Source organism: Cyprinodon tularosa, unplaced genomic scaffold (assembly GCF_016077235.1).
Source record: "Cyprinodon tularosa strain WSP-4 unplaced genomic scaffold, ASM1607723v1 ctg94, whole genome shotgun sequence".
NCBI classification, from domain to species: domain Eukaryota; kingdom Metazoa; phylum Chordata; class Actinopteri; order Cyprinodontiformes; family Cyprinodontidae; genus Cyprinodon; species Cyprinodon tularosa.
In genome coordinates, this window is record NW_024039718.1 from 89,636 (window position 1) to 105,056 (window position 15,421).

General features: G+C 37.4%; 1 protein-coding gene across 2 annotated transcripts in view; it reads right to left on the reverse strand.

The window, feature by feature from the left end:
- Window positions 1-15,421, reverse strand: part of LOC119776539 (filaggrin-2) — a 122,411-nt gene that overhangs the window by 36,149 nt on the left and 70,841 nt on the right. For both annotated transcript variants that reach the window (XM_038274988.1, XM_038274989.1), the window contains exons 7-9: window positions 7,372-7,458; window positions 3,836-4,195; window positions 582-689 (exon numbers count right to left, since the gene is read on the reverse strand). In XM_038274988.1, coding sequence (XP_038130916.1) covers window positions 582-689; window positions 3,836-4,195; window positions 7,372-7,458 — 555 coding nt within the window. The remainder of the gene's footprint in view (window positions 1-581; window positions 690-3,835; window positions 4,196-7,371; window positions 7,459-15,421) is intronic.

The window sequence follows — 15,421 nt, forward strand, 5'->3', positions numbered from 1 at the left end:
AGTAGAAATATTATAAGTCAGAAGGAAAGAAGATACATTATTTGGATTTTATAGAATGAGGAAGCTATCAATGGCTGAAACCAGATTCCTGAGCTGGTAAAAAAAACACAGACTAGACTAGGTGGCAGCAGGCACCGAGGTTTCAGTTTCCAGAAAAAAGGCACATGATAAATGCTAAAGGGATCCATACCTAAACCCCAAGACATACTACACTAATACTGGAAAGCACAAATAATCTGATCCATATGGTTCCCTACACACAAAGAGAAAGTGGTTGGTACCCATCGTTTGATAAAATAAAAACCCACAATAGTAACAGACAGAACTTGAATCTGTAAAAATTAATTAATTAAAATTTGTGGATCCATGTAGAGTGCGGTACACACCATTTCAAAATACATCACAGTGACTACCAGTAGCCCTATATATACACACCCACTGACTGATTACAGGATTGTAGGAATTTGTGATGCTCAACTGATGCCAATTTGTATAATTTGTTTATAAACATACATTTCAGTTAATATTCAGCCACTTTAACTACAAATGTCTACACAAAACTACTTTAAATGTCAGCTGACCTTTTGCCACTGCATTTCCCTCCTCCTCCCCCCTTTCTTCATGCCCAGACGAAGGTTTTGGTTTGTGGCCACCAGTCTCATCTCGGGGTTCCCCAGACCTGTGGGCACCTATTACAAAGCAATAACCTTTACACCAAAAGAGTTTCAATTCATTTGCCACTTTTCTCCCAAAAGCCTGTTGCTCAGCTGTTTTTCATTTTAAACCCATCAGTTTCTGTCGCTGTCTAAGTGAATCTGTCACAATACTCTTCGTGTCAAAAATGTTCAGAAAGACAGACTGTTTTGTCAGTGAAAAGATTAATTTATATAGAGTTGACCTTGATTTTTTATAGGGCCATTTTTTACCACAAGCTTTCTCCTTGCATGATAAAATTTTTATCTAGAATACTGTTCAAACTCAGAGCAAAACCTACTGCTACATTTACGTGAAATGTGTGTCATTTCAGATGTCTCTTTTTCCCTCTTCTGCCCTGTCTTGCTTGTGCTCAGAGGAGCTTGTTTTGCATCCATGAATCTCATGTACAACCTTGACAGAGACTGAGAAACCACAATCACAATCCTCTAAACAAAACATAGACCTTTTATGGTATTTTACCAGCTATTTCTTCAGGAAAAGGAACTTTATAGCTACTTCGATACTAAAGTAGGTAAAGATTACTGATCTCCTGTCATAAGCTGAAACCTAGTTTTCTTTCTGTCTATCTTTCTCTCTCTGTCATTTAACAGACTGGTCCATCGGGGCCTCAGCCCTTGGCTTGGAAGAAAAGGCTGTGGGAGTCAGAGGGGTAAGAGAAGCTCCTTCATCACTATATTTTCACTCTGGGTGTGAAAGGTAAGACATGATCTTGCTTTTATGTGAATGTCATATGTCTGAATGTTTATTCCCTTTTCTTCATCCAAAATATGCTGATCTAAACCACCAAAGAACTGTCTTATGACCCAGTAATGTCTTCACAACATTGTCATTTTCTTTGTTGAGATGAGCAAAAAACAACTGTAATCAATATGAGCAGACCTAGCATGCACAAACCAATTATAATGCATTTTTAATTGCATAAAATGCCTTTTTCTCCTTCAGGGTTTTATCTTATTCCCACGATCCTCTGCTGTATGCTTTTTGGGCTAACACACTAAGCCCAAGTGAGAGAGGAGAGATGTGAAACTGAATTAGTTTATACAGAGCAGATCAGAAGTTTGTGTACATTTATCACTGAAAATAATTGCTCACTATTTAATCATTTTATATTTATTTCGTAACACTATTATATTTCCAATTACAATTTAATTAACTGGTACAACTTTAAAAACAGAAATTAGATAAAATATATTTTTTTAATCTTGAGGAAGAGTACACACTTTGTTAGCATTAACATAATCCCTGCATCTGTCTAACTGGGTATTTCACTATTAGTCTCTACATAAATAATACAAAGTTGACAAGTGAGGTCTTTTGCTCACGGGAAAAGGGCTGAGGTTAACTATCACTGAGGCTTGATTTTAGCCGTTTTCCCCCCAAACTAGTTTTCTGTGTGTTTAGATCACCTAACCTTGGTGATCTTTGGTGGAACTTGACATACTTCAAGTAAGTAGAACGTGTTTTGCTGCAACTGGTATTGGTGCATTAAACAAAAGGATAGCAGGTAAAATAATATAGAAAAAAATACCTCTACGGTCTGAACTTCAGCTCAAATCACCAGCCAAACTTCTGAAGATTGAACACAACAGTATTTTCCAAAATCCCAATGATTTCAAACAAAGAATTGGAGAACTATACCAAAAAGCTGGGTCAGTGTTGGGTCAGTGTTGCATTTCTGGTAAGAGGAAATGTTAAGTGTTCTGCCAGATTTATCCCAGGAGCTTGTTTATGGAAAAAAGCTCATAAGAAACTACAGAATAAATGTAAACGCTTTAAATTGCCATAACCAACAGTGTAAACACTTGACCAGCATTATAGATCAAGAATCTTGCTAAACAGAGGCATTATTTACTGACTTAAAACACTATAGCCTTGCTCAAAGAGATGGTTTCTATTAGAAAAACTGAATAACCAATCAAACTGAGTGACCACACTTTGAACATCATTAAGGGACTAATGATTGCTGGACAGCAAGAGACTGGAGAGCCGCATGGTTCCATCTGTGTTCCTCCCATTGGGTGTTTAGAGCATGCAAAGTGCATCTTCTTCATAGAGGGGATTCAGCAAGCATCCTGCTCCCATGCGGTGCATCCCCCTTCAGGCTACCTCCCATCCACTCGCTCTTATTCATGCCTCCCTCCCCTACCTTCCCCGGGGCTCCTGTGAGACAGGACGTCAGCAGCTGTTCTCACAGCTCCCAGGACCGTTTCACACAACTGGCATCATGCCATTTCTGCATCTCATCAAAGTTTACCCTGCCTACGTCTCTACTTGTGTCCTCCTCTGGCCCCACCAGACCCGCCTTCTCACACATCTGTCAACACTCGCTCGCTGTAGTGAAGCAGGATTCTGAATCACGGTTGTTTTGGGGGCTGCTCTTGCTCAGCGAAGAGCGTAAATGAATTTGATCTTGGTAACCTGCGCTGCCTTGGGGGCAGGATGATTCTCCACATTAATCTCAGTCAGCTCAGCCCAAACAGTCTAACATCAGACATTGGCAGCTGAAGCATCCCGGGTTCTTGATCGTTCTGCAGCTAGTAAAAGCGAAGGGGTGGGTGAGAGTCGGGTAGGCTTTGTAAGGAAAGACAGTGATGAAAGTCTTCATCTGCCCCCTTGCTGGCAAGCTGACACCATGGCTAAACCAACAGACAGTTACCTCTAACAACACAAGATGGCTTTATTCCTACATTCAGGCTTTGTACATTAATACTACAAATGCCGTAGTTTGTAATCTGCTGCAGCTGGGTGAGGTTAAGTCGGGCTTTGCCCTGATTCTGTCTACATTGCCTCTGCGTCTTTTCTTCACTCTGATCATGTGGCTGATATTCCTAAGTCCCCTCAATGTCTCTAAATGATGCAAACACAATGCCAACTGAAGTCATTCCCTCATAGACTCCCGCATATGCACAATAATCTTTCTCTCACCAGACCTCTCACTCAAACACGCACCAGGGAGATGTCAGTACTCAACAAGAATGGATGACATGATAGGATGCAGATCAGCTTTAATGATAACAGCTTGTGAAGAAAAAACATGTGAGGGGTTCCCTTTCATTATGCCATCAGTCAGCATAGTAAATTTGACTTCTCTTTGTAATCCTCTAAGGATTTGTCTTACCTGCTTCAGTTGACCTTGAGTGATGCTGAACTTGGACAGCGGACTCTTCTATGGCTTTATGGTGATGATGAATATTTTTGACAGAGTGATGGGAAGAAACTTCTGGGACAGGGTGAGGCAGATGTGAGTGTTCATGGACTGTTTCTGAATGAATTAACTCCCGTGGTGTAGGGGAAACTCTGTGTTCCCCCAGCAGAGAGGACGAGGGAGGAGGATGAACCTCTGTTCTGACAGGAAGTGTGTCAGATTGTCCCACTGGTATCAGTGGAGGCTCAGAGGAAATGCTGGTGGATAAAGCATGGTGCGTTTGAGGCACTGAGTTCTCTGTAAATCTGCTTTCTGCTGCCGGAGCTCTGCTGTCTGTTGAATCAGGTGCAGGAAGACAGAGAATGTAAATGCAATGAGGAATGAGCAAGCTAAAGAATTAGCATAAGAGATGCTGCCTCAGATTGCTTATCTGAAGAAAGCCAAGCTTTTGTTTTCCCAATCCAAACACACACATACACCTATGCAAGCACACTCATAAGTGAGAACGCACAATGAAAGTGTGATTTCACACTGCTGAGATAGGCTAAACTGAAAAGCTGTTCCACAACCCTTTCACTGCTAGAAACTGTATTCTGAATAAAAACACTGTGCATATTATGGACCGAATTATGGACCATTGTTGTTGTGGTTCTAAAGTAAAAATATATAATTTCTTTCACTGCTTGTTACCATTTTGCAAACTTTTTATTCTGTATATGGTTAGATTTTGTCTTTGATCATTTAATACTTTCAGAAAAGCAGTGTATGATACCTTTATCTACAACAACACAATGCCAAGAACCACTTGAGGACATCATCTATATTCATAAATTATCCTCTGAAAAGTTATTACAACTTTTGCTTTTATATACATTTTCCAATTTCTATGTTAAATAGAGACATGTGTTATAGTTCATTTACACCCTCTTAAAAGCATTCCTATTTTATCTGTATTTTTTTTATATACACTGAGTATGACAAGTTTCATTGATAAAACCTGGCGCATGTTTTCTGCGACCTATCATCTACTCTGAACATTTTTTCTGCCTGTTGTAACTTTGATCTACAGTAAAACTTTGATTTTAGGAACTGGTAAATTTCACAGAGTTTTAACAACCACAGCCTAGAATCGGTGTTCCAAAGGAGTACGGAGCACCCCGACACTCAGATAACCTGCAGTAGCGGCAGCAGCAGGGATCCTTGTTTATCAAAAAAATGTTAATAAGCAACTTGCTGATTTTTGGCTTGTTGATTTGAATTATATTGCATTTAAAGTTAACAGAAAGTATGAGCATTAAAGTATTTTAAACTGAGGTGTAGAAAGATTTAACTGGCTAAAACCTTTCCCACAGAACTCCATATAAATATTCCTTCTCTTCTCTTTTATTTTATTATTATTTTTTTAAACTATTTTTCAAGGTTGCACTTTTAAATAAGATAAAATTGTCCAGAGATGTTCCAAACGAAATTTCTTTTCGTTTTACACTTGTGTAAAGAAAATGACAAATAAAATCTGTCTAAGTCTCTCTAAATCTTCTCCTTAAATCCAGCTCACTAACAGATGCTCTTTCTTGTCCATTTCTACCATAAAGATATATTATGAAAACACAATGTGTTTAGTTACAGAATGTTCAGGTTTAATTAATGTATCTGTTTATTTCCACCTGTGTGAGATGTCTGATTAAAACATTGAGAGGAATGGAAGTTTGTATTTAGAGTAAATATTATTTAGAGTAATCCTGAAAACTGGAAATTTCAGCAAATAACTCTTAAATGAAATGTGCCCCGAGCAAACCACTCCATCGGCTGCCCCTGAAATTGTTCAGTTATTAGGAGATTCTGGGTTAGGATGATATCCGCTGCAGTCCACCATGAAGCGTGAAAGCTAATCTTGCTATTCTTAACAGTAAGAAAGGGACGTGTACTTTCCCACTTACTGCTTACTATCACTTATGCAAAAGCAATAACGAAAAATTGTTTGGCACAAATTATCAATGACTGCCACTGATTCTTTGGCAATAAAGAAATTATTCAAACGAAAGATAATCTTCCATCATTTTACAATACTTTACTTGAAACTCTAAACTAAGTCTTAATAGTATCTCCATATATGTGACAGCAGCATCACGTTGTCAGCATACTGTTTACCTCTGTCCATGCTTCCCTGTATTATATATACATGCATTGTACTGTTGAAATATTGTAATTCTTTAAGAAAATAATGACGATTTACAACAATTACAATTAACAATTAAACAGTGAAAATTGTGCTTCCTCTTTTTTAAGCTGTTATGGCTAACACACAGCTAATAGTACAATGGATAGTAAAAATCTGATCCAGAACAAGTTATCCCTATAATTCCTGAGATTTTTTTAATTTTGTCTGCAGCTTTACTTTTTTTGGATGGTGGGGATTGCTGTTGCTCATAAGGTATCCTATCAGCACCCGGCAGATGGATAAAGCATTTCCTCTATTCACACCGTGTTACTTAAGTTGTTTTAGGATAATGGCATCTGTGAAAGGATCTAATTTAATAATGGCTCTCGTTTTCCAACACGGGTCTGACATAATAAAGATTTATCCTAGATTACTATCACATTCTCCTTAGTGTCTCATTAGATTTGTTCCTTTAGATACACTGTGAGGTTTGAAAGCAACCATGGAGCAAATAAAGTCAGTATTATTTGCAGGTCATAAGAATGTTTGTTGATAAAAAAAATGTTTAAGGAAATTTTTCTTCCTGAAAGAATTGTGGAACATCTGGTTCTATATAAGTTTTCTAAATACAAAGCATGAAAGCACAACTGCTAAACTAGGGAGCACAAAAGAAACACAAACAAACAAAAGAGCAAACAAATTACAGAAGGCCACTAAAGACATACTCATTAAAAAATAGGAAAAAAAAACTGCTGGTTTAAATATTCAAACTATTCTTTTTAATATAGTCAGAATGGAAGCTGTTAAATTTAATTCAAACAATGGAGCAAAAGTCTGCGTGCTCACCTGTTGAATAAGAGGGCACAACCTTATTTGTTTAATTTTTTAACCAGATAGCAGATCTGACCTCAATGAACCTTTTCTGTAAGTTTCAAACAATAACAAAAAGATAAGTTGTAAAACTGATCTTTGAAACAATAATGTTAAATAGCTACAGTACAGGCTAAAACCTTTAAAGATGGGGGGATGCTTGCATTGAAACTAATCTTTCCCAGACTCTTTGTCAAATCAAGTCTGGACTTTGGCTGGGATGTTAGACACATTCATTTTATTTCTAGACGGATAAACCTTTATCTAAATTAAAAGGTTAGTTTAAGCCTGACTCTAGCAGGTGTCATTTTAACACAAATGGTGTCAAATCAACTCAGGCTTAACAACAACCGCATTGAATTTTTGTTAATTTTAATCCAGCAATTTTCAGATGGTAAATTTATCTAACGTAGTAGAAGGATGCTAAATACTATGGACACTAAATTAGCTAGCAGGTCTGATACTACAGTGTAGTGCCTACCTTCACCTATATCAACATGGTGAGAGTTAACAGAACTGACAAGTGAGTTTCCACGTTCATCAGCAGGGATGGTGAGTTCCGAGTTGTCTGTGTGTAAATAGAAATATAAAATACAAGTTTCATTTTCCAGCCATTCTGCACAGCATCAACAGTCTGAGTTTATATCAATCATAATCCCTCCAAAATGCACCCGTCTGTTCAAATGGACTCTCTAGCTGCCCCATGGTGACACACTCCCCTGGCACAAACTCAAACACCTACTATTCACACACAAACCCGAGGAACATCATCTTTTTTTGGCCTTCTCACACAAATGCATTCGCATATAATGAGATCATTTGTCACTCTGCTAAAATAATCCAAGAAAGTGTAAATAATAATGTCTAAATGTCACATGTCAGTCTCAGCATTCTCATCATTTGTTACAAGAGTGTGAGACACTGATTTGTCTTTGCACTAATGCAGTCATTGTGATTCAAGATCTGTTAACATCTGCACAAAATCTTAATAGCGTTAAACGGCATGGATGTTGTTAATATGTCACATGATTTTCTAGCCATGATCCAATCACTTGATAACTGAAGCCAAGTATAGTTTTTCAAAAAAAAAAAAAAAAATTGAGGATTTGAGCAGAGAAGCATGTCACCAGCGAGTGTTGGCACACTCTTCTGCATGTGCTTGACCATGTGACTGTGTATTTCCAAGCTCCTCTGAAGTTTCAGAGTTTGGATGAAAAATAAACTGGTCACATGGGAGTCATGCAGTCAGGTTGGTAGATTTATGACAGGGTTTAAGGATTGGGTCTCTATGACCTGCAACCCTCCCCCCATGCTAACACCCATCTGTCCAGACTGACCAATGAGCTGCATGCTCAGTGGATCAGACTCTCTTGCCAATAGATTGCTAATCCTCTGCGCATGCCTGTTGACTTAACTGGGGCAGGAAAGAGACAAAGGATGAAACTACTATGACATATAACTGTCTAGCACGTTCTGGACATCTGATGTAAGGATTTCATAGATACACCTGCTTAGATGGGAGCCATAATATAAAAAAAAATCTCTTTGCTTTCTTTGACTTTAGCTTGAAATTATAATCCCATGTCCAAGAAGAAAGCATTGAAATAAAAAATAAAATCCCTCCATGTATTGATGTTGCAATTATTTACTTGTTTCAGACACATTTAAGCCATTAAGACAGTTGAGACAATTAAGTTTTTTAAAATGATTTTAAACAATTAATGGTGTAAAGTGGACTACTTGTAGACATGATAAGGCTGTTACTACACCGCAGCATAAAAGCATGGTGTGTCAGTGGGTTTGTGAGTTTTAGTGTGTGCTTGTGCAAACAGTCGTGGCGGCCGCTTGGTGAGAATGGGACCTAAGACCTCAGAGCCCCAGGAGGAACTAGAGGGGATGAAGATGATTTATGGGATCCAGTGAACGGCACCATATGCTTGCAATAAATCTAAACATCTACCTATACGTTTTTACAAACACACACAGAAAACGGGAGGAGGGCTTACATACAACAGGGTCAGTTTAAGACCTAAATACACTTCTCTAATCATACGATTAGAAAAAAGTTAGAAATGATTATTCATTATGGTGTCCCAGAATTACAACTGATCACTTTGTGCTACTTTAACTAAACTTAACTGCTTAGCAGCATGTCTGTTTTTAGAATCTAATGTTTTTTTTATTTGTATGAACATATATATATATATATATATATATATATATATATATATATATATATATATATATATATATATATATATATATATATATATATATATATAAATATATATACATTTATTTTTGTAACCACAGAGCCCCTTTAGAGTCATGGAATAGAGGCTGATAACTATCTCCATACAAGACACTGAACCATCACAGGGCAGCAAAGATACACACAGGAAAACCAACCTAACACTCATGCTTGTTGCGCCTTACAAAAGAATTCACATTGTGTTTTGAGAAAAATGTGGTGCAGTTCAATTCATTTAAAAAGGACTGTATATGACAGTTGGTAATAACTGTTAAGTCGAAGAAAAAATTATCCATACATATTGGTATAAATAGAACTAGCGGTGAGTTATGGTCAAAATGTAGAAATGCACAGCAAATAGATTAATGCTTAGCAAATAACAAACTATAGCAACTTCTGCAGTGTAAAAAACTAGACAATTCACATGCATATAAAAAATGCTGCTCAAGAAAAATTGTGCACTTGCAGTGAACAGAAAGCAGCGACATGCAAGCACCTTGCAAATACAAAACCTACTACTAACATATAAAGTATGCTAACAAACTAAACAAATACAAAGGAAAAAATGCTAAAAGTACAGGTAGTTATAAGATCTAATAGTAAATAGAAAGCTACAAGCAATTTCTGGATAGTATAAATGTTCCAGACCCTTATTAAAGACATAAACGGGAAGCTCACAGAGCTTATGTTTTAAAATAGCTTAAAATGAGTACTTATGTTCCTTGGGGAGACATCCTGTTTATGTCTATGCTAGGGGTCTGATCCATATACATTAATTCATAGCATTGTCTATGATCTGGTCCCATATGAATCTATGATTGTTTCCCCCTGTAGTCTGAAGCAATTCCATCAAACAGAGCGGGTTTGCAGGATCTCTTTAACTGCAGCTGGTTTTGCTACAAGCAGCGTTTTTATTTGCAAGCGGTAAATTAGTTTGTTTTCGTCTCATTTTAGTGTTTGCAGGCTTTACTTTTGTCTTTGCAGTACTTTTTGTATTTGCTGCGCATTTATGTGTTCGCAGTGTGTTTGCATTTGTATTCACGCTACATGACTCCATGCCCTTAAAGGTCCTTACTTTTTTTGTCAAAAGCATTTTTTCCCCCTCAAAATTATTACAGTTATAGAACCTTTAGAGTGGTTGAGAATACAAGTGTTAATTCTACTGGAAAAAAATAATGTAAAAAAAGTTTATGCAGTTTTACCGGTCTTCTGACTGCTTCTTTTATCAATGAAATCCTTTCCAAATCTTTCAGTTTAAATGGATGGTCATGGTTTGGTGGATTTGCAGTTATGCCATACTTGGACATTTTTTGGATGTTTTTGATTTTTTTTGAAGACCTAACCCCTCTTTAAACTTCCTCACAACTTTCTTCCTGTCAGTTGTGTTCCTGTGTCCTAGGAATGCTGTTTCTACACTAATGGTCTCTAACACACCTGTAAGGCTTACACAGAACAGCTGGATTAATATTGTGATTAAATTAGCCAGACGATGAGATGCTGTAATCATTAATAATTTACTTCTTAATTAATCAGTTGCCCTGGATTCTATTTTGACTAATTAAAATGAAAGAGAAGGAATACAAATATATTACAACTTTTCTGGCTTTTAAAAACATGCATAATTTCCCTCCCTAATCACAATACCATACTGTATGTGCTACATTGAGCAGATGACAATAATTCCTCCAAAATCCAATGAATTTTGCTGTTGAAATGTAAAACAATTCTTTTTGGCTTTGGAAGGTAGCTAGTGTACTTGGTCAAAACCCATGCACGGATACATAGTACATGTGTCTGGCTAGGATTTAACTCCAAGATCTATAATAAATGTAGTGTTTTGGAGTTAAAGCTGCAAAGGTAAATGAAAAAAAAAAAAAAGTTTTTATTAACTTTTTACAGTCCTAAAGGAAACGCTTCTGTTAGACGTATATTTAACAGAAACATTAATGTTATTTTTACAAAATATCTGTGCCCTTCATGTCGAGCTTTCAAAGGCTTACAAAGTCCTTTAGTGTAAGCGTCTGTCAGACTCTCTTGAGTCATTGCTAATCATCAAACTCTTTTGAGTTTTTCTCCTGATGTCAGCCAAACAACAAAAGTGCTGTGCCGTGCAAAAGCCCACATTTAATGGATTCCTTCAAGACCGGTTGACATCACACTCATGGAAATCCAAGCATCTACCATGTTTTTAGTTTTGGCACAACATTAAAAGTACTGCTGCTTACCAAGATGGCAGGTTTTAATTCAGTATGAAGGCAAACTGGGCTTTAAGGACCACTTCACTGTACATCAAGGCAGCTGACATCTTTCCCATCTACCCGGCCTGGTTTAAGATCAGTCAGTCAGAACAAATAAAGTCTGAATGTCACAACACTTTGACAACCCAGCTTTCAAGACAGAACAATCCACATCTAACATTAATGTCCGCAATATAAATAGCCTGAGAAATGGTCAATGTTCAGCTGAAGACCTCCAGTAAGTTGGAGGATGAATTATGTATGATTTCTACACTGACACAAACACCCTGCCTGTCAGAGTCTATAAGCACATCCACAGGAGCGCACAGTGGATTTGTCACAAGTGTGTAGGAAGTTCCTGCTACAATGTGATGGCATTATTTAAACATTCAGGCAAAGAAAAACTCATATCACTTATTAAAGTATCCAGAATTTTCCAAAAGATGGAGGGAAAAAGGCTTCTTAAGTTTGCAGCAGCAGCAGGCCTCTTTTTGGGGGTTAAAAGATTGCTTAAAATCTCCTACTCTGCTATATTCAAATATATTTTTAAACTTCAAAGTAAATATTAACTTTTCCAATTTAGAGTACCTTCTTACTCTTTTATCCCCCTGCAAACTTGAATGAAAAAAATATTTCAATTTATTTGACTTGTAATATTTACTATAAAAACCCAGCAGTAAACATAATCATCTCAATATTATTACTCTTGACTGCCTTACAACTCTGGTTTGCAGATCAGACACTACATGTTCATGTTTTTAGCCTGAATCAAATTAAAATTTAACATTCCATGCATGTGTAAAATTGTGCTTTCTTCTCAGTAAATGTGTACGCTTTTAGAGGAGCAGTAATAAACAGTTGTTTCTATCGACTCCTCTAGAGTCACTGCTTTGTGTTCTGATGTACGGCCTCTGCTGTATTTTTTTTTATTTTTAACTGATAGCAAATTGAAGTACTGGCGGACTAATTGACAAATTGTCCTGGGCATGAATATTACATTCTGGATTTTTAAAGAAAGAGTTAAACTTTTCTTTTTATGGCGGAAGGATTACACAAAAAAAAAAAAACCCAGTTAACTAAACACTGGCCGAAAAACCCTTTAAACCCAGGAACAATTGGCTTTTTTTGGCAGTGGGAACAGCTCACTGTGATGTGTCTACTACTCGGCAAGCGACCGTTAAAATCGCTTTGGATCTGATCGGCATACAGTGGGAACACCAGACCCGGGTTGGCACGTTAAATTATGTAATGACTTTGAGTTCAACATATGTACGTCACAACACTGCATCGGTCGCGTGTTAAATAAGAAGCTCGAACAACTCTGCTTGTATTTGAGAAACATGGATGAAACATGGCAAGATAGAGAGGTTTGTGAGCTCCTTATGATCTGCCGAAGAAGAGGAGCTTCATTGCCAGGTTTAAGGAACCGTTCCAGTATTTGCAGTTTATTTGTCGTACTGTCGACATTAGCAACGCTCACCCAGCGTGGTGCTGTCATCAAAAACGCAGTGGTGAGGGACAGTGGCCACGCAGCTTGCCAGCAGGGGGTTAGACCTGGCTTATCAGTTCAATGGGAATAGAGCCAAAAGCCGAATGTTAGCGGGACAAGCTAGTTTTGAAAAACCCAGGATTTCAGTGTGAAAGCGTCTTTATTGTAAACATTTTCTGAACTTCTCAGTTGAAAAAAGTAAAGTAAGCTAAAATACACACATTCAGTCCTGCTAATACTGAGTTAAACAAACACATACCATTTCATTTAGCTATCATCAAGGTCTTGGCATTAGTCTGACTCTAAGTTGATTTCTTTACATTTCAGAGCATGCATGGAACCATGGTTTCGTGGTTTGGCACTGGCTTTAAAGCATAGTTTCAAACTTTAATAGTGTTGAGATCAGGATTTATCCAGAAGCTTGATAATTTCCTACTTTATCCATTAAAATGTTGTGATGTTTGTCAGGGATCATTATCCTGTTGGAACACCAACAGTGTAAAGGTTTTAACAATCTAGCTATTGAAACGAAGAGAAATTCTTGCATCTTTATTATTCCATTACCTTTTTGCAGTAACAATAACAGGTATTACCAGCATCATGCTGAGGTATGTTCAGTTGGTTATGTTACTGGTAATAACAGGTATTACCAGTAACATAACCAACTGAACATACCTCAACATGATGCTGCCACCACCATGTTTAACAGTTAGTACAGTGCTCTTACGCTTTAATATGTCACCTTGACTCCTCAAAGCATAATTGTTCTTTTGACCACATATGTAGCTCAATCTTTGTTAGACTGGCCTTATTTCTAACAGGACCTAATTTCAGGTTTGTAATTCTTTCAGTTCAAATAGATGTATAAATCCCTTCTTTATGAACGTTGACACTCAGGTTAAGAGCCAGTGTCCTAAAATTCCAAGGTGCTACCCTCGCTCAGTATATTCCTGGGCATACACTGTGCAACATTTTCAAGTGTTGCACGCAGCTACAGCTGAAACAGTACAACGAAACCGCAGGGTTTCACAGCTCACGATGTATGTTTTAACACTGTGCGCCCCGACACTCGGATGCGACCTTACGCCGGCCGACTGAATTTCAAACAGGTTTCATTGTCTCCCGACCTTACCATTCCTGATCGGGAGATCGGTGGTTGTGAGAGGCTGACCCCCCTTGCTAACCGCTGTATACTACACGACGCAAGTCGGCCTGATCGAAACATTCTCGCATGACTGGATAATCAGCCCGAAAATGGCAAATATGCCCGACATGAGGGGGTTAACTCTTGTTTCTGTAGAAGCTGAGGAGGATGTATTTAAGCCTTTGTTTTGGAGTATAAAGACATGATAAATATAAAAGATTCCAAATCTTTAGGCCTGGAGTTGAATGGTTGTTCCACCATCTTCTAGTTGGGTATGAGTATTCATTTTCTGAATTTTCTTGAACATCCAAGCCAATATTTTCTATTGTGTATGTGTGTTTGTGTGTGTGTGTGAGTTTTTTGTCACACATGCCTAAAACAGATTTAAACAGGGGTATTCAAACACAAAATGATCCAAATACAGATCAAAGCTGGTTGGGAAAAGCAGGTAAGCCATAAATATTAAGAACAAGCCCAAATCCACAAACAGTTGAAGACATATGGATTGTTCTTGAAAGCCAGGTCTTTACCAGGAAATCAAACAATTCAAATGATTTCCAAAAAATGCCAGAAGCTTGCTGATAGCTTCAACAGATCATATATTTTTATGTAACTTTCTTAGAGATGTATAACAAAAGGCAAGCAGGAAGTGTGTATAAATGTTGGCCTGTATGCATAATTTGGACCCTGGGTGAAATAGAGAGACTTTTACAACAAATTCTACTCATGCAGCCAGTCCTTGTTTTATGTTCTGTGACAAATGTACAAACCATAATTTAAATGCATCCAAGTTTGATATTCATGTATTTCTCATTGGCAATGTAGCTTATATAACATTGAGAGCATATTTCTTTGTAAACTAATCATCAAGCCAGTTTAGCTTACGACCAACCACTGAAACGGACTATTTAGAACCTCGAAAGCTCACATATTAGTTTGGTTTTATTTAGCTTTAATAATCTCTGCAGAAATCTCTGTAAACTGTGCTCCTAGGGGTTGTTCTGCTTCAAAAGATTCTCCATGATTTTACAGAGCCAAGCCCATAAACACATCCTTATGTTTTCCACAGTATATATCATACAGACTGCAAAACAACGAAAGGTGAACTTATGGCGTAAGCTCTAGAGGTGATGTCTGTCGTTCAGGGCAGGATTGTTGTTTTATGTTGTTTATTATACCCTGGATGAGTTAAACAACTGCTGTCTGCAGCATCATCTCTGAGAAACAGACATGACAGCTTTGTCAATCATCTGTTCCAGCTCCCTGAAGGGAAGACAAATATTTCCCATAATACTGAACAATTTCTTTAAAAAAAAAATAGCCTTAGGTATTTTTTTTTGTTGAGAATCCACAAAACCACTTAGCTTCTGATTGTGTTTTAGGATAGAAAGAGATTTTTCTGCAGTGTAT